The following is a 25,303-nucleotide window of genomic DNA, read 5'->3' on the forward strand; positions in this document are numbered from 1 at the left end:
AAAAATTCACATTGACGTTTATGTAACGTACATTAATGGTTAATGATACCATATATAAACATATACTTCTGTACATATAAAGATGTTTTTTAATGTTTTATTCCTATGTATACTTATTGTTAAACTCCTGTCATTGTTGGACTTTTATTTTGAAAGGTTACGACGGAACCGCTGTAGTTTTTCAGTTTGTCTTGACAGAGGTCAGAAACCCAGTGTGGAGGAAAGGATGTGGGTATGCTGACATCTGCAAGCCAGAGGTTTGAGTGTGAGAAGACCGCAGCCAGGCTGACAGACAACGGCCTCAACTCTCGAAGTAACTCCGAGACATGTAACTTGTTGCGAAGGTAAACTCAACACAAGCTAACCTCGTCTTTCTTCACAGAAATGCTCTCCCAGCTACAATGTGTCGTCAAGTTCAAAGTACAGTTTGTCTGTTGACGATGTCGATAAAATCTATTTGCGCTCCTCACTCGTTTAGCAGTAATTAAACTTAAAAAACTTTGGCACCACAACTAATGTGGACTTTCTTTGAAAGTAGGAAGAGGTTGTCATTTAGCCTCTAGTAGCTGCTAATTCAAGTGGAGGCTTTGTAGAAAGTTGAGGTTATTCTTCCCACACAAACATTCACATACACACGCGCGCGCGCTGCTGCTGCTGTGCTATGCGTGTGTTTAATGCGACCTTCATCCAGGGGGGTCAGCGGAGGCTTTTGCTCTCTCTGCTGACTGTACGACTAGTTAGGAGCCAAACACTGATTTAGTTTGACAGATCCGGAGACCTGTTGCTGAACTTGCGTGTTACGACTGCAGCTTTCGAGACAGGCGCTCTCTCCACTGCTATTTCTCTTTTCCTCAAAGCTCCCCTTTCTTCATAAATACAAATTAAGATAAAAGTTTGATCATCAGCTAGGCCGTGGGGAGAGAGATGGCAGTGTTAGGGGTTTACTCGAGATTTACTTTTGCTTTCATTTGGAGCACCTATCAGCTTTAATAAAGCGAGGAGGGGAAGCGTTGTTTTAAAGTGTGTTTCAAGTGTGTTTGGGTTTGTTTGTGTGTCAGAGACAACAGTTAAATTAAGCCTGCCATCATCACTCATCCCACCCAGGCTCCTTTCTGTCAGTACCATATACACAGAGTGCAGCTGAGAGCTGCTTGTGTTGCTCCGATGAGTCAGTGATCCCTGTCTTCTTAAAATGAAATAGAGCCAGTCGGTTGGTGGGGAAGAGTTGCTTTGCTTTGTCAAGCATTGTTTGTGTAACCTGTTCAGCTAGTGCCTCTTGGATATTACACCATTTACAGCTATTTGTCGTTTCTGGACTGGTTGACAAGGAAATGAAGCGTGCAATGTATGCAGTACATAGTGTTCATTCCAGGCTGACCGTGGAGAGAAGTCGGGGCTTCATGACATCAGAATTTTAAGTGACTCTAACATAGAGTCTTATTTTATCAGCTATTGACCCATCCTTTCACTGCTCTCTGGGTGGGACATGCAGCAGAAAATGCACCCCAGGAAACCAATGTTATCCCTCGTCTCCCTTCTTTTTGTGTGTTTTTGTTTCATGACCAAAAAGCAGGTCAGGATTAACGTTGCATCTTAGCCCTCTGCCCCCATCCTGCTTGATCCAAGCAGCTGCCCTGGGTAAGGCTATCAGATTCAGAGAGAGTGGAAGGTGTGATGGACTGCTAATAAAAGGGGGTTTTGTTTGCAGGCGTCTCCATTTTGAAACCTCAGGAGTCCAGAGTTCTCTGGCCACAGCCCAGACTGGAGTGAAAAGGCTGCGCTGCTGCCTTGAAGGACTCCCATTGGCAATTGAGTTTCTTTTTTACTCTGCACTGCGGATGCGTGCACTCTTTGATTTTTCTATTTGCTTTTAAAGCGTTTCCTCAAAGGCCATTTTAAGCCAAGCTTTTCTCATAATTTGCATTTTTCTTCTGGTAAAAGTTGGAAATAACCATCATTAGCCTGTTCTGTGAGGAGGGAGAAGCCCTGCTGTGGTGTGTGGGACTGTGTATGTATGTGTGTGTGTGAATCATTATTGCCACTAAGCCTGTCTGACATTAGCTGGCACTACGGCAAATGCCACCCTGCTCTAATATTAATGCAACACAATTATGTGATTACATCCAGATCAGTGTCAACATAGCTAAGTGGTCTGTTTTTACCACAGGCTTCTTCTAGCTTTTGGCAGGCTAAGCCAATGCAAATGTCAAAACTGCTGTCTTTATGTACCGATAAACCCGGGAAAATCCTGTTTTTCAAAAAAGCCAAAAAATAAATTTTTTTTTCCTATTCCAATTGTTTGTTTGGTTTTTTTTTATGTTTTTTAAGGTTTCTTCCAATCAGCCTTGAATTTGGCCGAGTGGAAGAGAACACAAGTCTTAAAATGAGAAATCCTTCAAAAGACCAGGTTCTTAAAAAATCAAGTCTTTTAAAAGGTTTCCTAGTTAACAATGAATTAAACCCAAATCTAAACAAAAGGCATGCTTAAACCTGGCTGTTTGACCACTGTCTTTAAATATGTGTTTTCTGCTTTGCTGCAAATATGTGTCATATATGTTTAGGGTATTCAAAAATGAAAAGGAAGGAAAATTATAAAAGGTGAAAGTTTAAAAGACTTGATATAACTTTTGGATTTAGGGGGAAAAAATCTGACTGTATATGAGGCACAGATGTGAGAAACATTTCCGGTAAGACTCAGTGCGATTCACTGGGAATAAAACAGCTCAGTTTTAATTAATTTTATCAGGCTGACATATCTCTCGTTGGAGTGCATCACAGACTTAATTTATTCAGCACATTGCCGTGTGAGCCATAATTTAGCCTCTTCCATCTTTGCAATTTGTATTTAATGAGCATCTTAATGTGGCCCTGAGCATGCAAGCATATTTATGATGTCGGCGTTGATTACCGCTGGTCTGGTCAATGGGAGCGATGTCCTCAGGGCACTTGTGCATTTAGAGGCAGATACGATCTTTCGTGGATGTAAGTGTTTAGATTAAGAACTTGGGTTCTTACTTGATTAAGCCTTATCTAATGGGAGAGCTTTGTTGAGATGAGTTCCGATAGTCTGCTCCTGTCAGCGGTGTTTCTCAGCCACCTCCTTTTGTGGTTTGCTTTAAAATGTGACATAAAATGTGTGTGATTATAAACTTTTGTCTATTTCTTTCTTTCCTCCAGAGGCTTGTGTCCTGTAAGGGCACCTTGAAGCTCAGCCTGTCACTGTCCTTCCTTGGTGGTTCCTGTCATGAGGGGGCGTGTTTCTCGAAAGCTGGGCTTGCTGGCCAAGGCTGGTTTCCTCCTGTGGGTGCTGTGGCTTGGCTATCTGCTGTTGGAGCGCTCCTCTTTCCCTTTCTCTTCCTCTGTGGAGGATGAGGTTAAAGACCAAAATCTTAAGGAACGACAGCTGGTCTCAGAGGAGAGTGGGAATGATGAGCAGCTGGCTAGGCCTCTGTACATTAAACCACCACCAGACAACAATGCACCAGGGGAGTGGGGCCGGACCACACACCTCAACCTGAGCCCTGAAGAAAAGAAGCAGGAGCAGGACAGTGTGGAGCACTACGCCATCAATATTTATGTCAGCGACAAGATCTCCCTTCATCGGCACATCCAGGACCACAGGATGAAAGAGTGAGTACAGAAAAAACAAGAATAATCCATTAGTTACTTACTGAGTGACGGCATCTGACAACCAGTCGAAAGAAAACTCACTTAAATTGTTTTGTTTTTTTAATGCTTTCTATTTTCCTTGCTAATACACGAGGCCTTGAATATTGCCTGGAGCATCTTCAGTGCTACAACGGTTACAAATTACTCAGTAGAGATTAAGTTGAACTCTTTACTGGAATCACGTTTTCACTGACAGTTAGAGACAAGCATGAAGGCTCGTGTGATCCAGTGCAGGGCTTGGTGAAGTTGTTGTAAGAGGCTTTTTGGCTGAATTGATTCATTTCATCCTCGGTTGTTGTCAGCAGCTCAAATACACCGTGTGATGTCTTTTATTAGCAGTTTCTCCTTCGGCCCTTTGGCCTTTTGTCTCTTCGCTTACTGCCTCTCATGCTAATGAAACCCAGATGTTGCATCAGCATCAACTTGGCGAGAACCGTCATTCGATTGTGTAAAGGCCGTGTGTTTATTTTAAATGCCCTGGAGTATATTTGTAAAGCATTATAGATTATTTCTAGCATCAAATTTGCAATCACAGCTAAATACAATTGTTCTATTTATGCTCATTGAACACCCCAAGCTAAATGTTATTTAAACTGGAGCTGGAAAAATGAGTCTCCTGGGTCACCTAGGTGTAACTGGAGTAACCCTTGTCACCACTGCGACACACACACACACAAAGATGCTCTCGCCGGGTGGAGGAAAATGTCTCAGTGGCTGAAAGTAACTCCTTGTAACGATGGGTGACGTGGGCCTAGCAGTGGCAGAGGGACATTTGACGAGTGCAGATGTGACACAGGATGCAGCAGTGCTCTGGGTGTTTTCTGTATGAACATATTATATATTTATGCACTTGTTTTGTTGTTATGTCAGCTGATATACTTCCGCTGCTTGTCAGATAACATGCCGTAGGACTAAATTATGGCCACGACTGGCTGTTATTACACTCAGTAAGATCTGAGAACAGTAAATTCTCATTCTTCTTGTCAGACTGCTCCAGATGCGCTAGTCTTTTTGTTTGGCTTTAGGGCTTGTAAATCTGTAAGCAAATGGGTCATGTCCTCCCAGGTTTATTAATTTTGAAGTGGTGTATATGTTTGTTGTAGTTCTGCACCTAGTCCATTACTATTTTCCCGTTTCCTCCAGCAGGTGTTTTTTTTTTTTTTTTTTTTTTTTTTTTAGCGGATTAGCTTTAGGCTCTCTTGAGATGAAACTGCAGCACTATAAACACAGTGCTTCTGAGGGGAGGGCGAAGTAGCTCATTTGATTTGTTGTGTCCAACTCACTTCCAGCAATGTCATATTTGTAAATTGGAACTCTGGCTACAAAACTGCTAAAAATCTGTGCCAATTTTGTGCTTTCACAGTCTTGAGCTTACAGAAACATTTTACCCTTTTTGTTTTTCGTGTTTCTCCTGACTTTCTGTGTCATATTTTGCTCTCTCTTTGTCCAGTTTCCAGCTTTTGATTTGGTCCCAATTTTTTCTTTCTTTTTTTTTCACCCCCCCCCCCCCCCCCCCCAGAGCGCTGCTGTGGTATGTTGCTCATTGGTGTTATACGCTCCCTACCCCCATCCATATTTCTGCTTCTCTTTATTGTTTTAATGAGTGCCATCTGGATTAGGACCAGAAGCCTCCTCCTGCCACACTTGTCGCTGAGCCTGCTCTGGCCATATGAAAAATAATTTCATGCCCGTATGAGTTCATTTACAGTGCTGTTGTGTCTCCATGAAAATACAGTAAACTAAAGCTTGTGTCAACTCTGTCTCTCCCTCCACCCACACAAACACACTTGCATGCCTCAGATGCCGAAGTAAGAAGTTTGACTACCGACATTTACCTACCACCTCTGTGATCATAGCCTTCTACAACGAGGCCTGGTCCACCCTGCTGAGGACCATTCACAGCGTGCTGGAAGCCACGCCTGCCGTCCTCTTGAAAGAGATCATCCTCGTCGATGACTTCAGTGACCGAGGTTTGTAAGCGTGTGTAATTTTGTCTCTGTACAAGTAAAATGTTGTCATACGAGCTGTGCAACAAAGATGACTGACAGCTCGGCCTAGTTTAGTAAACCAGTTGAACCAAACCTCATTTGTGTGCCGCTTTGATTTTGGCACAGTGACAAAGTACAAAAGACGATTCAAGAAGGAGCCTGCTATATATAGAAATAAAGATGCTGTCTATAGTGGGATGAATAGTGAATGCCTTTGAATAGAGCAATTAGAAAAAAAACAGTCCTCTGAAACAAGTCCTGACACATTTCCTGTCCTGAAAATATTCCCAGAGCAGATAAATCTGCTCAGGAAGGATAAGAAATTTAAAACTTGGCCAGGTAATTAAATTTAAAAAAAAAAGGTTGTGTTTAAAATTGTGATTGTGTGGGTTTTTTCCAGTAAATTTTGTTATTTTGTCATTTTAAGAACAAAGCAATATAAATCTTTAGCCAGCATCTTTATAAGCAAGTCGGAAACTTAAGCAGGAACATTTGGACCTCAGGAACAGCACAACAGTAGCAAAACAGTCTACACTCTGCATCTGCCCCCTGGCTTTTGAGGTGCTTTCAGTCACATCTTGCAGTTTTCATCAGTAAATGGATCGTCTGCTGACTTGTGCTGACTCTAAGAATGATACTACTACACCTCAGAAACTGGATATAGGAGGTGCTTGATGTCTGTCTGTCTTAATGGAATTAGTATTTGGTCACAGCAAGTCTAGTCTGTGCGGATCAGAGACATTACACCATAAAGATGACCTCAGTGAGCACTGAGTTGCGGTGACATCATTTCCTTTCCTCCAGCCACTCTGACCAATTGGAATGTTAGACATGCCACTCCTAAACCAGACAGCCGGCTGCTGGAGGAGTGACAGCTTTCCCCTTTAAAGCTGGCTAAACCGGATCTAGCATATCAAGTTTTAGTGTTGACGTGTGTTTAAAACTGCACGAATCACCTACCTACTACTATTTTTGATACCAGCGTTGCCTCAATAAACATGATAAATGTGCAATAAAACAGAGTGCTGGTATTTCCCAAATCATCAGGGACTAGTATGCAGTTCTGTAGGTAATGACGCATGGTGAGCAGCCAATAAAACACAAATGAAGGAGTAATAAGTTGGTGACAAGATGATTGTTTTGTGTCAAGAGCTGATGAACATTTCACTTCATAATCCATAAATATAGAAGTACTTGTGTGTCTGTCCACTTGTTTTAATACTAAATCATTTGATATCATGATTTCTTTGTGTTTGCATTACAAAAATAGGCTACCTGAAATCCAAGCTAGCCGACTACATCAGTGATCTGCAACGTGTGCGTCTTATCCGCACCAACAAAAGGGAGGGGCTGGTTCGTGCACGTCTCATTGGCGCCACCTATGCCACCGGTGACGTGCTGACATTTCTTGACTGCCACTGTGAGTGTGTTCCTGGCTGGATTGAGCCTCTGTTGGAAAGGTGCCTAAATACATTTTTAACAACCTTATCCGAAAAAGGAAGAAATTGTTTTTAAGCTTTAAGACTCACATTGAATCAACTTTTCTTCCCCCCTTCTTTTCGTTTTTTCCTGCCACCCTCCTTTCTGCCTGTTATGGTCTCTTAGGATTTCTGAGAATGCGAGTACCATCGTGTGCCCTGTGATCGACACCATCGACTGGAACACGTTTGAGTTTTACATGCAAACAGATGAGCCAATGATCGGAGGATTTGACTGGAGACTCACCTTTCAGTGGCACTCTGTCCCTGAAATGGAACGCAAGAGGCGCAAGTCTCGCATCGACCCCATCAGGTAACAGTATGGTACTTTCCAAGGCCTACTGTCATGAGAGATCACTTTATCAGCTTGACACATGTCAGTGAAGAGATCCCCCAAAGAAAAAGCATCGTGGCTGTTTTTTTTAAAGGAGGATTTCATTTACTCAAGATTAACATGCAACACTGAATGGCCAGAGTAATATGAAACTAGATAGACCACTGTTAAGTGAGGTAACAGAGACTGTTTTAACTTTAATGAGACCAGTAGTGTTTGTATTCATAATTATTCCCCAAATGCCCATTTTGAGTCAGGAGAAATCCTCACTGTGTGATTGATCTTTAAAACACTGGGAAATCCATTATGCTTCCTGCTACCTTATCATTTTCTCATAGCCTCAGTTAATCAACTTGTCTATATTCTCGTCCTCCCATCTCTTTGCTGCATTTGGCACCACTGACACAACATTTTAATACAGGTAAAAAAAACACTGATATTAAATTAGCCTCACCAGGACAGTTTAGTTTGTATTCATCAGTTTCCAGTTTGTCTTACATGCGCAATTTCCTAAACAGTTGCTAAAACAGTTGAATAAAAGTTAAAAGTCTGCAATTACAAAAATTACAAAAGTCCTGTCATTATCCAGAAACTTATGGACTTAATTATAGCTTTTTTTAACTTCTAAGTTGGACTATTTACACTTGTTAATATCAAGATGTCGCAGCAGTTCTCTTATAAGCTTTCAGATAATCAGAATAAAGCATAAGAAATGATATATCTCCCAAATTATCTTAATGTCATTGGCTTCCTCATTGGTATACTCCTCACACATAAAGCCTTTAATGAACCAAAACCCCACCATATCTTAAGGACAGTGGTACCGTTTTATCCCAGTAGAGCACTCTGCTGCCAGAGGGCAGGTTCACTTGTGGTTCTTAGAGCCTTCGACTATAAACCTCCTTCCTGGGGAACCAGCTCCCTATTTAATTCAGAGACTGGCACTAGCTCCACTTTTAAGGTGTTTTGAACCTTATAGTTTGCTAGGAAACCCTAAACCATCCATATGTCAGTCTCTGCAAGTATGCATGGATTTGGTTGGAACTGATTGGATTCATTGAGTGAAAGGTTACATACCGATGTTCACTTGTATGACACTGTTACAGTTCAGTAACGTTGTATCTTCTGTTCCATAATTTGTTATTTTTCTCCCTGTCATCTTTTTTTCTGTCCCTTTCTGTAATTTTTGTTTCACCCCAACTGCTCAAGGTAAATGGCTGCCCTCCTTAAGCCTGTTTCAGCCAGACATTTCTTCCTGTTGAAGGAAGTTTGTTTTTTTTTTCTCCCCACTATCGTCAACTACTTGCGCAGAGGGAATCGCTGAGTTTTTCTGTGTAACGGGATTGAACATGGCCATGATAAAAATGATCTTGTTTTTCTTGTATTCTCACAGGTCTCCTACTATGGCCGGGGGATTATTTGCTGTTAGCAAGGCCTACTTTGAGTATCTGGGCACGTATGACATGGGCATGGATGTGTGGGGAGGAGAAAACCTGGAGCTCTCTTTCAGGGTGAGTTAATTTTCCATCACTCAGAATCACAGTGAAGTGTCTGCTTAGCCCCCACAGGGCCACTTAATCGATATTAGACCTGAGTGGTTCTTTTAAAACATTTTGCGAAAGACTCACTAATCTGAGTTGCTTTGTTACCAGATCCAGACAAACCATATCTTTACTCAGCTTTTTTTTACTGCGATAGAGAGCAGAGAGAAAGATCATTAAATTTAGTTGGAAAATGTTTATCCTGTGCCCGCTGGTGCGTAGTTGGTGTGAGTCAGTGTCAGATCACAGTCAGTCAGGGTATGTGAAACTGCAGCCTTATATTGGCTGATACCTTGTTGTGATGTTGGTGTCACTTTTCACTTGCTGGCGTCAATCAAGCTGGCACAGATTTTAAGCAGGAGCATGCAAGATTAGGAATGTAAATTGTGTGTGTATGATTTATAGTGTGTATTTGTCTACATTGTGAAGAAGAATGGGCTGTTCAGCTGAGTGATATGTTATGCATGTGGAAACAAAAATGCCTCTCACCGGGACTTTTTCCCATACATAATTTATGTTTAGTGAATTGGTTTCTAGGTCTCTTTTTTTTGGAGTGTTGAAAAATAGTGGTGCGGCGTAAAATGCTTTCTGAATTAAGATGGAAAGGACTGTCTTGCATTAGCTGTTTGCCTATGGACTTATGATAATGGCTTTGCCTTGTGTAGGAGGCGGTAGTGCGAGTGTGGGAATTAAAAAAGCACTTAGGTGAATGTGTGGGTAAATGTAAATAAGACTTGTGTAGAAAAGCACTAAATCAATACCAGACCATTTCTTTAAGGATGTTAATCTTTTGTTCGATCAATGGTGAACGATCCAGCCATTAATGTAAGGTAAAAAGAGATTGTCTGTGTAGGTTCTAGTATAAATGCAGCTGTATGACTCACAAAAGTATGTGTTGAACCTTTGTGGTAAGATTGATAAAGCAGTTTCTTCATTCAGATAATACCTGTAGTAGATCTTGTTTTGTAATCTTTGCTTAAAAGGAACATCAAGACAAGGTGGACCGATACACATAAAGTTAAACAGAATCATGTGGCGACCAACAGCTTACAGATACAGCACATGCCCAGTGCACCAACCTTACACCAACTAACAGCAGCAACTGTGCGGCTTACCACCACCTCTGTTTTTTCCCCATGACCTGTCTCTCTCAAGCTGTTCCTATAATATAAGGACTTAAAAATAATGTTAAGAAGCTGAATCACCATTTTGGTAATATTTGATACAAAACTGTGCACAGTGTTATTGTCAAAACACACCACAATAGACTTGTTTCACAGCAGCCATTGGACAAAATGTAGTAGTCAAACACAGTTGTTACTACTGCAGTCATGACGGTTCTGATCTGTTTCAGTGCTGAGCCCTCATTAAGGCGATTAGTAACAGCTGTCTTTGCCCATGATTTCATGTCAGAATGGCTGCTGGGAAAAAGATCCATTGTGGATGATGCAGTCTAAAAAAGAAAAAACTTACACAGGTGTCAAAGGCCGAGATTGAAGATGGTTGAGGTCCATTAGGTCAAATGTACAGGAAATAGGTGGCCCAAGTGTTAGTAATCCCCCAACCCTCCCCTGTCCCACATGTGAAGGGTCTCCATGTGGTCTATAATCGTTTACCAGCAGTGAGGTGAAGCTGGTAATGTTTTTACTTTGTGAGTTTTTGCAAAATGTTGTTTTGGAAAAATCTTCAGCAGTGGAAACAACCTTCACAGGCACCTTTGATAAATCTTTATATGTCTGCCTGTGGACAGGTATTTCCGTTTCCCATTACTCAAATTTTACATTCTCGACTCCTTTTCCTTGCATCTTAATCCTTCCCACTAAAGATGTGAGGAAGAAAGGACACGAGGATCAAGGAGCTGAGGCAACAGGTGTTTTAACAATATGAGACATCCTTGCCTTGGAGCCTCATTTTAACTCAATGTCAGTTTAATCCAAGATGTGGCAAAGCTGGGTCGTAAATTGTTTTGTTATAGCCCAACCGCTGCTGCATTTTTATGACTGCAGGTGTAACAGTGTTCATGATGTTTTATGTTACCGGCTACTTTTGATTAAATTTGCAATATGGCTCATTTTAATCACACATAAGAAGTGAAGGGCAGACTGTTTGATCATCCGCTGAAAGAAATGTATGAATAAAAAAAGACTGGTTGTTTAAAAGTGTCCTCTTCCTACTATTGTTTACATATTCTACCTGAGTAGCGTGGGGTTTTTTTATACATTGAAGGTAAAAATACTCTAGCAAAGAAAACACTTGTGCATTCTTGATTATAGCTCCTCCAGCAACCCTCCTCTCTTGTCTGTCTTCCTTCCTTCCCTGTAGGAATTGAGGCGTCCTTCAACAAGGCATACTGAGATTAATTTCCAGGTCGCAGGCAGGACGATGAAGGGCAGAGAAGACATAAATTAGGGAAAAGACAAAAGTAACACAAGCATGCAAAGCATGCAGTCGCCTGACATGTGTGTAAGGCTGAGTTCGAAGATAGGTGTGATAACCCATGAATACTGAGAACATGTGTTACTGGTGGGGCACACATCTCACACCCATCTATGGTTTAAGTACTAGATAAAGATACTTGCATGAGAGAGAGAAATACGTTACAAAATAAAAACAATTAGAGGCATCAGGTGAGAGGGACACTTGCTCCGTCGCACTTTACTTTTAGCCCACTTTACACATTGTTTGTGCTTGGGCTGCTCAGCAGCCATCTTTGTACTTGACCTTAATTTTCCTGACAAACACAATCCTGGAAACGTGATTGTGTTTGTTTTTTTACTCGTGTTGTGAACACGTTAACATATTGAAGAAACTTCACTTGAAATGAGGTAACATTAACATTTGAGATCTGTGGACTCCACTAAAGAGTTTGTTTTAATATTTGTATTTTTTTTTATTTCTTAATTGTTGTTGTGACACAGTTGTTATCTAGAAAGGTGATATATAAATACATTTTACTTTACTTAATTGCATATCTGCCACCCTTAGGTGTGGCAGTGTGGGGGCAGCCTGGAGATTCATCCCTGCTCGCACGTGGGACATGTGTTCCCTAAAAAAGCCCCTTACGCGCGGCCCAACTTCCTCCAGAATACTGTCCGAGCTGCAGAGGTCTGGATGGACTCTTACAAAAAGCACTTCTACAACAGGAACCCTCCAGCCAGAAAGGTAAGACACTTTGCGTGTTTCATGCACTGATATGTTGTCACACTATCCAGCACCATGTGTAGACAGTAAATTGAATAGTTATTTTTGGTGTCAGATTTAGATGATTCATCTAACTGCCCCCTGTAGGTGTGGATATAAGATCAGTATCTGACTGAGTGGGTTAGGTGTATTGAGGTACTGAGGCTGTTCACATGTGTGTGTATGGTGTGAGTGCTGTGCCTCTCAGGTTCTGAGTATTGGGCACCATCAAAGATTCATGTATCTCAGTTTCAACTATCTGAAAAAAGTGCATTATTAATGTCAGGGATCTTTGATCAAACAATAAATTACCTGGTCAGGGGAGATTGAACACAGCACAGACCAAGATCATCAGCTCCAAGTCTATTACGTTGCTGTCATAATTTGTCATGCAGCTATAGAGCGATAGACGTGTGACTAGTTTGATTAATGAGTTATATAATTTTCATTGAATACATTTAATCATGTTGATATTCCAACTTTTCTTTACACTTTTCTAAAGAAAGAATAGCTGTTATAAATGTGTTTTTTTTATAAGGAATTATTGTTTTATGTTGTTTTTTTGTTCATTTATTTTAAATATTTTTTTCTTGTTAATTTTGAGATTGGGAGCACAATGCAGTAAGGATCACAAAGAAAAAGTACTCGATAGATCAGAAATCTTATGATTGAATTAGTTTAGTGTGTGTGTGTGTGTGTGTGTGTGTGTGTGTGTGTGTGTGTGTGTGTGTGTGTGTGTGTGTGTGTGTGTTAGGCGGTCTTGTTATAATCCATCCTCAAACATGCCAAAGGAACTCTAGACTCCTAGGGTAGACTTCACGCCTTAGCAAACACAGCTATTTAAAACATGCTGTTGGCAATAATCTGCTAGTTGGCTTCCTGAGATTCTTATTTGAACTCGATTTTTGGAGTTACAGGAGCCGGATTCACCTCTCAAATCCAGGATGTAAATATTTGCTTTAAAAGTCTAACTGTGTCCTTTATGAAAACACCCATCAATTGTGTTGTCAAAAATCTTATGTAAATTGTATGTACAAAAGTAATGGGCCCTGAGAATCGGTTTAACTCACAAGGTTGAGCAGACATGTACTGTAAGGCTAATAAAGCCTAAAAATGCTCCAAATTTGCTTATAAAATAATGCTCTGCTGAGCTCCAAACACCCTCTGGCATTAACATCTACAGAAAAACTGCACAAGGAACTTCATTGCATGGTTTCCAGTAGTTCCTGTAGGTGTAATGTGTTAGTGACCCAGTAGTTTTGTCCATACAGTGTATATTTAAAGAAAAGTGTGCATGCTCTAATGATTAAAATGTAGCTGCAATGTATAAATAAAGCGATACTGTCCATAAATGTACATTCTTAATAAACTCTCCTAAATCTAACCAGCTTTTTCACCCACAGCAGTGACTCATGCATTGTGTGGTTGCTTCACAGGAGAAATATGGGAATATTTCAGAACGGCTACTTTTGAGGGAGAAGCTGAAATGCAACAGCTTTGAGTGGTATCTGAAGAACATCTATCCTGAACTACATGTACCCGAGGACAGGGAGGGCTGGCACGGGGCTGTAAGTGTCTCCTTTTCAGATGCTGTGTCTGAATTCTGTTATTGATCCTGTTAGTGCAAGATTAATTATTTAGTTTTTGGACTGATGGCAGATCTTGTTGTGATTTATAAAAGACAGCAATGCGGCTGTGTCTTCATTCATCATTCAAGTGTGAAACAAAAGTATTCGGGTGAGACGTGATATGAGAAAACTCCGTTGAAAGTGGGAAGGCTTTGAAATCCATTTGACTGGGCTCAAGACCTTTCTAATTCAGACATCTGGTGAAGTCTCCTGTTATAAAATGCTTTACAGAAAAATTGCTCTTGGCTCAGTGTTGGATTTTAAAACAATTACATTTTAGCCACAGCAATGTCTCTGTTTTTTTCTGAAGCGAAAAAGAAAATTCCCTCAAAGATTTCTTCTTTAGTTATAATGTCCAAAAATCCACCACCTGTCCACGTCGACACACATTTCCCAGTGACAGCTGTGAAGTCAAATGCTACAGCGAGGGCATCGTCCAAAGTCTCAAATGTTCTGCTGTCAGAACTGTCTAAAATTTGCATGCACACCCACACTACAGGTACACGGTGACAAAACCTGAAAGAACGGCATTACTCAGACAAAGAAAAATTTACATTTTCTTATGAAACTGGGCGAAAGTAAGTTTTATTTCATATTGATTAATATATGTGTACTGATGTGGAAAATAAGCAAAATGGCAAAGGTTCAATTTGTTTTCGCTTCCTGGTGATATACCGTCATTTAATGATTTAATCAGATGACTGAATCCACCATCTTCAGGGCTGTTGCATCCTACGTGGCCTTAAAGTCTAACCTGCCAGCAAAGAATAAATCCAAGAAAATAAGAGTCCTCACAGGAATCGATATACAGTGCCGCATTTCACTTGTTATTAATATTTACTGCTCTCTTCCTGCCAGGTGCGTAGCTCAGGAATACATTCAGAGTGCCTTGACTACAACGCTCCAGAGCACAGTCCCACAGGTTCCCAGATTTCTCTTTTCGGCTGCCACGGCCAAGGAGGCAACCAGGTACGTCAGGCATTTCAGTGTTTATTCTTTCTTGACACAATCCCACAGCTTCTCGTGGCCCCCGTGGGAGATATATCTTGAAATGTCAAGACTTTCTGCTAACCCCTAAAACAAGCTGCCACAGTTGATTCACACCAGAAAATTACTCTCTGCTGGTGTGTCCAACATGACTTGAATGTAATGAATGGAAAACTGAATGTGGTATTGCATCCACACATAGCTGGAAAAAAAGGTGCACATGAATCACAGGCGCTTTTTTTTTTTTTCTTTTTTTTTTTTCCAATTCCAGTAACGGCTGGTTTAGAAGGCACCAGATTATTTATCTACGAGGATGTATATTTAATGTTGGAGTCAGACAATAGGCAGAACTTCTTTCTGTGGATCTTCAACCTGGCTGTTATCTCTGATTACCCCATTGATGCACCTCATCAGGTGTCCTCAGTCACAAAAAGCGCCATGTGTGACTGAAAATCAATGTTTGAATGGCTTCTCGGTGAAACAAAAACCTGAGGGCCCTTCACCACCTCCCTCCTGCCCCTTTCCCTGGCCCACATAAGAATCACGTTCCATTTAAAAGATACATGAGCCTCATGGGCAGAATGAATGGCACAGCCTGGATAAATAAGTTTGAAGCCAGAGACAGTGGACCCCAAGTAAGTCTTTTATTAGAAACGACCATAACGGGGCCCCAGTGCAACTGAAAGATGTATGAGATGTGAAGAAAAGGATGGGGAAGTATAAAGATTGATTACCTGACCCTCCGCTTAACGGGTAGCACAGGGAGCATTGCATCTTTTGTCCCACTGGACCAGGTTGTTGAAATGACACCAGAGGGGAAGAGTCGGGTTTGTGCTCATGTCTGCTTGATTGAAAGGGCCAAGGCCCCGTCTTTGCTCATGAGATCCCTCGACACACTCGCCGACGCATCATATAGTGCATTTATAGCCGTGGCGCAACAGCAGAGTAAAACATCCTGTAATCCTAGTGGGTAAGAAAAAAAATACCAAACTGCACTAATTGGCTTTCTAAACAAAAGACAGATGTAGCTGAAGAAAGAAGAAGGAAAAGTTTTAATCTCTTAGTCTCTGCTTCTTTTCAGAGAAATGTGTGAATACAAGCTTGTGTCAAAGAAATACATTTTAACTGTAAATGGAGAAAAAATGGCCAAATAACTGTCTCTTTCTCTCTCCAGTACTTTGAATACACATCTCAAAAGGAGATCCGTTTCAACTCTGTGACAGAGCTGTGTGCCGAAGTACTGGAAGGACAGACCTCCATCGGAATGAGGCACTGCCCTCGTGATGAGGAAGTCAGACCTCCCAGTCTCATCTGGGAGTTCAAAGAGGTAAGGGATTCATGAATGTGTGTGCCACAGGTTCACATTTTCCTGTAAACTGACTCCACGCTTTCAACTTCCAACCTTTCAGGACAGGACCATCTATCATCCACACTCAGACATGTGCGTGACAGCCTACCGCACAACGACGGGCCGCACGGATGCCCAGATGAGGCGCTGCGTCCCAGGGGACAAAACCCAGCAGTGGAAGTTTGAGTGGTAGTGGGAGGAAGCTAGATAGTAGCAGGGAACCTTAAGTGGCCTTCCGTGACCACAGTGCAAATACTGTAGCGGAGGTATGACCCCCGCTGCTCCCATTTCTGTTACTTTTCAAGTCTGCACTGAATGGAAATGGGGGGAAAAAAAGAAAAAAAAGAGGTGTTGGAGAAAGTCACTTTAAGCCAATGACTCACCCAGTCCAGTGCTTTTAAACCTTTGTGAATACCTACAGAGGTGAGGTCTTTTTTTAAAGAACACCAGCTGAATTTAAGACTTTTTTTGTTGTTGTTGTTTTCATCCAAGTGCCTCTACAGCCAGAGTGGAGTACACAGCACACCTGAAGTGTCATTGCCGTCTCTGGGTTTTGCAACAACTTGAAAGCAGCGAGATGTGTAGCACACGAAGCAGTGCCTTCAAAGAGATTAAAGCCAGTTTCTTGATCGGAAACATGATCGGAAAATCACCATGCACTATAGAATAATGCCTTAAAGTGCAATTAATATTGATTCTTTTTATTATGTCCTCATATTTGTTTTTAAAAAAATTGTGAAAAAACAGGCTGCTGGAAAACGATGGATTAGGAATGTAAGGTCGGCAGCATTTTGCCCCAAACCCGCTGCTTCCTAACGTGCTCCATCATGTGAGAGGAAGGAGCTGTGGTCATACTAGACTGCCTCTCAATTCTAGCTTTTGTCTATGGAGCTAGTTTCGTGGTAGAATACCTTCTGAATGAGATTGGAAGTATTTATTAAAGTGTATTTTGCCTCAGATGGTTTATCAAGTTGACACGGATGTTGTGATCTATTCTCCCCTGTTGTGTTAAATTAAGAATACCCTCTAAACCCATCTGTCACTTTGCTTTTGAGAACCTGTCATCCCTCACAAACCCGTGCGTGCCGAAATGAAATGTGCCAGTGCCAGCGTATTTATTTAGAGCTTTTTCAATTCTATAAAACTACAAACAACACTCACTAGAGCCTGTTTTTGTTTAGTCACAAGAATCCTTAAAGGGAGCAGCTCTGTGCCAGTTCTCTTAAGAGTCTTGTGTGTAAGCTGTACTTGAAACTACATCAAAAACACTCCTGTTAGGCTTTCTTTTCTTCTTTTTTTCCACTCAAGACCACATTAGTGTTTCTACTGGGATCAAAGGACCAAGAGATTCAGTGAAACTGTTGGTAAAATGACTGGTGAATAGCATTTTTTTTTGCTATTCATTCCCACTGAATTACATTTGGTCTCAATGGCAATTTGAATTTATGAATATGTGATATTCAAACTAGTTGATAAATTGTGAGATGACTCCTTTTGTGTGTTAGCTTTGTAAATAATGCTTGGTTAAAGGGACCAGTAAAAACTACTGATGAGGCAAAAGGGAAGTTGATTACTTGATATGAAGAAGAGGTTGGACTGTTGGGGATGGGGAAGGATTTTTCTAAATAAAATGACTGCTGGGATGATTGAAAGAATAAAAGACTAACCACAAACACACATGCCTTTTGTTTTACTCGCCTGCACAAACAGCGCATTGCACAGTTAAACTGTCAGTGTAACCCCTGGTCAGCTTCTCTTTCCAGCGCTGTGTGAATAAAACTCTCTGGACTCGAAGTGGGTAGAGCTCAGGCGTGATTTATTCCCCTGCAATAACATGGGACATGAATAACCATGGGTTTCAGCAACAGGATTCCGCCCAAACACAGCGAAAGCTTCATTGCTACTAACTATAGGCTTATGATCGTATAGTGGAACTCTTAGTTTTCCCAAATAAATAAAAACAAATATTGATTGAAAAATAAAATGGCAACAATACTTATCACGGAAAATAAAATAGAAACATTACTGCGTTGTGGTTTAGATAACAAAAGAAAAATTAATTCACTTAAATGCACATTCATGTAAATATAAATAAACCAAAGCCAAAATTCCCTTTTACGTACAATAGTAAATGGAACAATGCTGCCATCTACTGGGCAAACTTAATAAGCAATATGTCTTAAACAGAATTAGCCTGCAGCTCAACCATATACATGTTTCAAAGTACACATACCTGCAATAACATGGGACATGAATAACCATGGGTTTCAGCAACAGGATTCCGCCCAAACTATTGAGAGAAGTTTCAAAATTATTAGACACGACAGCCTCCTCTAGCTGTTAGCCGCTAGCTCCACGTGTCCATTTTTCTTACCGTCTAATCTATTAACTGCAAAACACGGTCATAAACCTGAAATCTACTCAAATACTACCGTATGGGCAGTTCATGCAGTTAGTGCACTGTCATATTAGCTTCAATGAGGATTTTCAAATATGTTTTAAACTCATGCTCTGTGAGAGCGGACGGAGAGGAACTTACCACAGCGAAAGCTTCATTGCTACTAACGATAGGCTTAGGGGGTAGCCCGTTTACCAGTAGCAGACTTCCGCTGCGGATTTTCAAAATAAAAGTTCCAAAATAAACCCATGGTTGCGATCCCAAGTTTAACAGGAATTTAACAACAACAAAACCATATCCATTCTTTTACATCGTTACATACACCCCCCTTAAATTCTGTTAAACTCCAAACCAGTTCAAGGGAGTATCAAGGGCCAGAAACAAAAGAACTATGAACAGCAGGTGCTTCGGGGTAAAATCGATACACTAATATTAATCATTGTCGATACAGAATCCTTTTATATAAAAGTGTCGAGACATTGGGTGGTACCAAGCCCAATACCTTCAACAGACTAGAGAAGATGCCATCTACACCTCCTTAACATCACATATAAGAGCACCCGAAATAATACTCCAAATCACATCCTGGACCACACAAAAAAATAAGTCGAAAGATACATGAAACCAAGTCAATTCCCTCAGAGCTAAAACATACTAGTCAGAAATGCAAAAACTGACCCTGAAACAGAAGAAGTTTCCTCAACTTTCTGCGCTGCCATCTCACAAATCAGTCTCTTGGGAGGCCTAACACTTCTCCCATACCTAGTGATAGCTAGCCCATCCATGCCCGCCTGAATAGTCTGAGGCTGTGTGCAAATAGCAAGATCTAAGTCAACATCAGCCATGGGAACCACAGGAGCCACGGCAACAGGTTCAGAGCCTTGACGGAGAGCAGCATCACTGATCACGGGAGCAGGCAAGGGGAATTCACTAATGGAGTTTTCAAACACTTCAGCATTAACTTCAGGGGGTGGGTCCTCCGCTGCGATAGAGCCACTGCTGGGGTCCACAACGCAGAGAGAATGGTGTCCCACGTCGAGGGAACCTTCAACTTCCACCGGCTCATTAGCGAGACCCTGTATCTCTGGCGTTTTCAGCAGCCAGTCCAGTGTCCTGTCATGATGATCCATCTGTGTTGACCTCACAGACCCTTGGTCATCTCCACTGTTCGGGTTCCCTCCGTCCAAGTCAGCACGGGAGGCCAGACTCCCTTCCACACCTAAGCCCAGGAAGTTAACAGGGAGAAGGAGGTTCCTGTGTACAACTCTTTCCTTGCCTGTGTGGCTCTCTCTTATCCTGTACACATTGATCCCAGACCTAACTGACACAACATCATAAGGCGTGGGATCCCACTTGTCGGCTAACTTTCTTTTTCCCCTTTCACCACGATTGGCCAACAACACTCTATCACCTACAGCCAGAGGTGAGCCTTTGACTTTGCGGTTGTAGAGTCTGGCATGGCGCGCTTGCTCGTGAAAAGCGTGGTTCTGGGCAATCTGTGAGGCATCAAACAGGTCTTTCCGCAACCGTGAGACAAACTCATGGTGGCTGATCACATCATCATTTTGCAGCACATGTTGGAACATCATGTCAACAGGGAGGCGTGGGACTCGCCCAAACATGACATAAAAGGGGGCCAAACCAGTCGTCTCATGCACTGTGCAATTGTAGCAGAACGTGAGAGTGCGTAACATCTGAGGCCACCTAGCCTTGGCTGTAGAAGGGAGAGTCCTCAGCATATTCCCAAGTGTCCTGTTGAACCGTTCAGTGACCCCATTGCCCATAGGATGATATGGCGTAGTATGCGATTTCTGCACACCTGCCATCTCTAAGAGGTCCTTCAACAGTCTGCTCTCAAAGTTTGATCCCTGATCCGAATGAATCCTCTTGGGAAAGCCATAAACACAAAAGAAATCATCCCACAACCTGCGTGCGACATGTTTTGCAGACTGGTTTCGGCAGGGGAAGGCATGTGCCATCTTGGAGAAATGATCGGTTACGACCAGGACATCCACTTTCTTATTATCGCTGAGCTCAGCAGTCCAAAAGTCTATGCACACTAGCTCCATCGGCTCTGACGTCTGGATGTTCTCTAGTGGTGCACAGGCATGAGGTTCAGGTGTTTTTCCAACCACACATCTCTCACACTGTCGAACATGGTTGGTTATGTCTCTCTCCATCCCGACCCAGAAAAACCTCTCACGGGCGAGGGAAAGTGTTCGTGCCTGGCCCTGATGGCCTGCATTATCATGAAGGCTGAGGAGGACTTGAACCTTCAGGCTATCAGGAACAACAAACTGAAAAATCTTTCTACTCAAGCGGTGATGCCTTATCACCCTGTACAGGATGCCGTTCTGTACTTTAAGCTTCTTCCACTGCCTGAGAAGTCCACCAACACCACCTGGTTCTGAAGCTGCTTCTCGCCTCGTAGCCTTCCTTTTTCTTCGCACATAGAAAAGGACTCTGTTTATTGCCTGATCTTGTTGCTGAAGGCTCGAGAGCTGGCTTTGGGGAAGAGGAACGACCGGGTCCACCTCAGGGAGCTGTGATAAAGGTGGGTTGACATTGGTCAAACCATGGTCACACTGCGCACTCAGCACAGCTGACACCTCATCAGCATCGATCGAACCCCTCTCGCTCTGAAGGTCGCACTCAGAAACAGAGTCTGGTGAGTCTGGCTCTGTGTCTTGAACAATGTGGCAGTTGTTAGTCAGCCGAAAAGCATCCTGCACAGTACCTCTCACAACCCCGTTGACCTCATCTAGCAGGGCAACATAAGGTTCTTTCAGCAAACGATGACCAATACATGACTCGACAAATGGTTCACGGCTCAAAGCATCAGCAACTGTATTTCTAACCCCTGGCACATACTTTAGATCAAAATCATATGCCGCGAGCTTCGCCACCCATCTCTGCTCACAAGCATCTAAACGTGGCTTTGTCAAGATGTAGGACAAGGGGTTATTGTCTGTCCAAGCAGTGAAGTGCCTTCCTTTCAGCCAGTGGCTGAACTTGTCACACACGGCCCATTTAAGCGCCAAGAACTCTAGTCTGTGCGCTGGGTAGTTCATCTGAGACCGTGACAATGTCTTGCTGGCAAAGGCAACAGGTCGAGCCACTGTCTCGCCAGGAGAAACCTGTGAGAGTACTGCCCCGATGCCATCAAAGGAGGCATCAACCGCCAGGATGAAAGGCTCACTAAAGTTGGGATGAGCCAGGGTGACAACATTAACTAGTTCCATCTTGAGCGTTTGAAATGATGTGCGACATGCTGATGTCCAGTCACTTGGTGTCAGAGATGGTTTGGCAGAGGGTTGCTTCCTGAGCTTCTTTCCTTTCCTCCCATGGGGAATTGCCTGTCGTCCCGAAAGTAACCTGAACAAGGGCTTGGCCTTCGCAGAACAATCAGGGATGAAATGTTGGTAATAGAGGATCATTCCTAAGAAGGACCGGATCTTCTTCTGGGAGGGAGTCACACCATCGCTCTCCATAAGCTGTTCTTCCCTGATGTTGGTAATGGTGTTAACCTTGTCCGGATCAGTTCTCACACCATCCGCACAAATGACATGTCCAAGAAATCTAACTGACCTCTTAAGAAGATGGCATTTCTTAGGGGCCAGCTTAAGGTTGTGACTCCTCAACCGAGAGAAGACCATCTCAAGACGCTGAAGGGCAGTTGCCTCGTCAGGCGCAAACACCATCAAGTCGTCCAAGTAACAAAGCAAGCTGCTGAAATTCTCGTCACCAAAGATCGACATCATCATTCTCATGAATGTCGCCGGACTGTTCGACAGGCCCTGAGGCATCCGGTTGTACTCATGGAGACCAAAGGGCGAGGAGAATGCTGTGTATTTCTTGTGAGGCTCGTAGAGAGGCACATTGTAAAATCCAGAGGTCAAATCCATTGTTGAAAAGAGAACATTTCCACTGAGAGCAGCCAGGGCGTCGGCTTGGTGTGGCAGCGGGTGCGCGTCTTTAACAGTCTTTGCATTGAGCCATCTGAAATCAGTGCAAATGCGCAGGCTGCCATCCTTCTTCCACACCAAGACCAGCGGCGATGCATACTCACTGTTCGACTTCCGGATTATGTCCCTTTCTTCCATCTCATTCAGAGCAGTTCTTAGCTTCTCATACTGACTCGGCGGTACTCTGCGATAAGGCAAACGAAAAGGCTTCTCATCCACAAGGTGTATTTTGTGGACAAAATCGGTAGCTTCTCCACAGTCCATTTTATCCTTAGAAAAGATAGACTCATACTTTTCCACAAGCTGCAAAAGCTGATCTTTCCATCTGTCAGACACCTCACAACTGTCTAAGTCCAAGTCTTGTAGTCCTAGTCTGTGCAAGTGTTCCTTCCTTTGTTCAACAGACCTTATGGGAACAGAACCCTGTTCAAAAGAGTGGCTGTTAGACATGATCTTTTCAGGGGGAGACAGCTCTTCAACTGCGACACAGAGGTAGACATCAGCGATTTTACAGTTCTTCCTCAGAATCACACGCTTGTTGCTGGGGTTAATCACCTTGAGAGGAACCCATTTGTCACCCCACAATGATGAGACGGAGCGGCCAACCAGGATGTCTCTGGGTCTACACCGTGACTGTGTAGGCTCAACAATAACAGTGCAGCCTGCTGATAGAGGTGAAGAGGGAGGTAATTTACCCCACACAAGGTGTTGCTGAAGGGGTTCCAGCGTAACACGCTGTCTCAACTTCACTGTGCCAATCTTATCAGGCACCGCCCCTCCTCGCCAACGCTCAACATTGGAAAGCATGGATAAAAACTGTCTACAGTCATCATTGGTGACATCACCTGAAATAGATACAAGCCTCCAATACTCATCCGTATTCTTCATTACATGAATCAACGACTTAATAGCGTTACTGCCAATAATCATGTCGTCACTTTGGCCTGGAATAACCAGCGTGGGGATGAGCAGCTTGAAACCATAAAGAGTCACTTCCAAATCACAAACTGCTTTAGGTTGGAACTGGTGGCCCCCAGCACCAACAACAACAATGTCATTAGCTGGTTCGAGCTTCAGATCAGGGCAGGACTGTAAAAGCCGCGTAGCAGTAGCCTCACTAATAGAGCACGACATAGAGCCACTGTCGATCATGGCTCTCAGTGAAACTCCGCCCACAGTCCCCACAGTCGTATAAAACAAACTGTCAGATTTCTTAATTCTTTGCGTCATTTGGAAGACAACTGTCGTACCAGGTGGCGAAGTGGAGCACAGAGATTCATACATGGATCCCAGGTCATCGCTGTCGCAAGTGGGAGAGTCACTCAGATGATCCACACTTTCCTCCCTCAAATGTGGATCAACTAGTTTTCCGACCGTCGAGGGGCAGAAGACGACGAGGATCCAGGACAGGCACGCCTGGTGTGGTCAGGTGAGTGGCACAGAAAACAGAGTTTGTGATCTCGGCAGTGCATGAAAGCTGTGTGCGACATATCATGACAGACGGAGCAGGGCTTATCATGTAGGCCCTCAATCCTGGAACGTCTGGAGTTAGGCCGTGTGGTCAAACCAGGCTGAAAGGATCTTTGCAGAAGAACCTTCTCAAGCATGCCTATGAGCCGCTCCAAAGCAGCTGAATCTGTCGACTGTGGCTGAATGTGCTTCTCTGTTGGCTGGACAGGCAACGCTGTTGATATCTGCTGCGTATTCACTGCAACTCTCTCGGCCGTCGTGCTGCTTGAGTTCAACGTTCCTCCAGAGTGGGACTCACACAGGATTTCCTGGACCTCATTGGCTGTCCATTTATCAATTGTCTTTGATCTAAAGATCATGGCAAGCTCAGGGGAGGGACAGTTTTTGATGAACATTCGGGTGACCTCAGTGCTGGGGCTACCCAATGCCTGTCCTCGTTCCTTCAGGCGCTCAACAGCAAGATCAACAGCACGGTGCAGCCTAAGCCAGTAATCGAATGCACTTTCGCCTTTCTCTGGGAGAGTGGTGTAGAAGTCTGCCAGTGGAAGAGGTGAGCACTGAGCAGAGTCAAAGTGTCTCCTCAGGATTCCAAAAATAGCCTCAGGATCACGTGTGACATCTACGACACTGTTTCTAATGCCAACCTGGACCACATCCTTAGCCTTGCCTCTCAAATGAACAAGAATCTCCTCAGCCTGTTCTTCGGGTCTCAGACTCCCCAGCTTTATAAAGGCTCTCATCAGATCCTCCCACTCTCTCACAGAAATGAGATCAGAACCATCCCCTCTAAAGCATGGTGGGTCCTTAAGCTTCCTGTGGGACACAAATTGCACCGGCGCAGCATCAACAGCAGATGTAGATGACACAGCATGGAAAGGTGTGGCCGTAGGTGCAGGTAAGGGGGTACTAGCAGACGGGCTGAGCTGGGTTAAGATACTCTGCGCTACTCTCTGACCAACCAGTTGGATCACATCCCCCATCTGACTCACAATCTCCGTGGCAATAGTATCTGGGTTAGGAGAAGGTGAACCGTTGTTCTGAGACGTGTGTGACACATGGCTAGGGGGAGGGACAACAACCCCTTCACTGGACTGGGGCCCTGGGATCCCCTGACTATCCCCCCTAACAAAACCACGCCCACTAACAGGAGTGTCATAACGCAAACGCAAAGGGGAACATAACAACCCCCTACCCCTACCAACAACATTAGGAGTACTCGATCCCTCCTCTGTGATGTCCATCACAACAACTAGAATAAAACAAAAATGCTATATATGCTCCTTTTTAAAAAAAAAATGTGTCAGAAAGAACAACAAT

At 43.1% G+C, this 25,303-nt stretch overlaps 1 protein-coding gene across 1 annotated transcript; it reads left to right on the forward strand.

Annotated features, from left to right (window-relative positions):
- The first annotated feature begins 223 nt into the window (after window positions 1-223).
- Window positions 224-16,801, forward strand: galnt4 (polypeptide N-acetylgalactosaminyltransferase 4). The gene is made up of 11 exons (XM_085345822.1): window positions 224-344; window positions 3,178-3,630; window positions 5,470-5,639; window positions 6,928-7,117; window positions 7,263-7,448; window positions 8,863-8,980; window positions 11,996-12,172; window positions 13,627-13,758; window positions 14,677-14,787; window positions 15,980-16,132; window positions 16,215-16,801. Exons 2-11 carry the CDS (start codon window positions 3,245-3,247, stop codon window positions 16,344-16,346), a joined length of 1,755 nt encoding a protein of 584 aa, XP_085201948.1. The 5' UTR covers window positions 224-344; window positions 3,178-3,244; the 3' UTR covers window positions 16,347-16,801.
- Window positions 16,802-25,303: the final 8,502 nt, after the last annotated feature.

The sequence above is a fragment of the Diplotaxodon limnothrissa genome, linkage group LG22 (genome assembly GCF_057381915.1).
Source record: "Diplotaxodon limnothrissa isolate DT_005_m linkage group LG22, D_limnothrissa_male_GT1.1, whole genome shotgun sequence".
Lineage (NCBI taxonomy): Eukaryota > Metazoa > Chordata > Actinopteri > Cichliformes > Cichlidae > Diplotaxodon > Diplotaxodon limnothrissa.

Coding starts and splice junctions, on each gene's coding strand:
- galnt4 (XM_085345822.1), top strand. CDS start 3,245: ATGAGGGGGCGTGTTTCTCGAAAGCTGGGCTTGCTGGCCAAGGCTGGT. Junction 5,640..6,927: donor CGATGACTTCAGTGACCGAG/GTTTGTAAGCGT, acceptor TTACAAAAATAG/GCTACCTGAAATCCAAGCTA. Junction 16,133..16,214: donor TCATCTGGGAGTTCAAAGAG/GTAAGGGATTCA, acceptor CCAACCTTTCAG/GACAGGACCATCTATCATCC.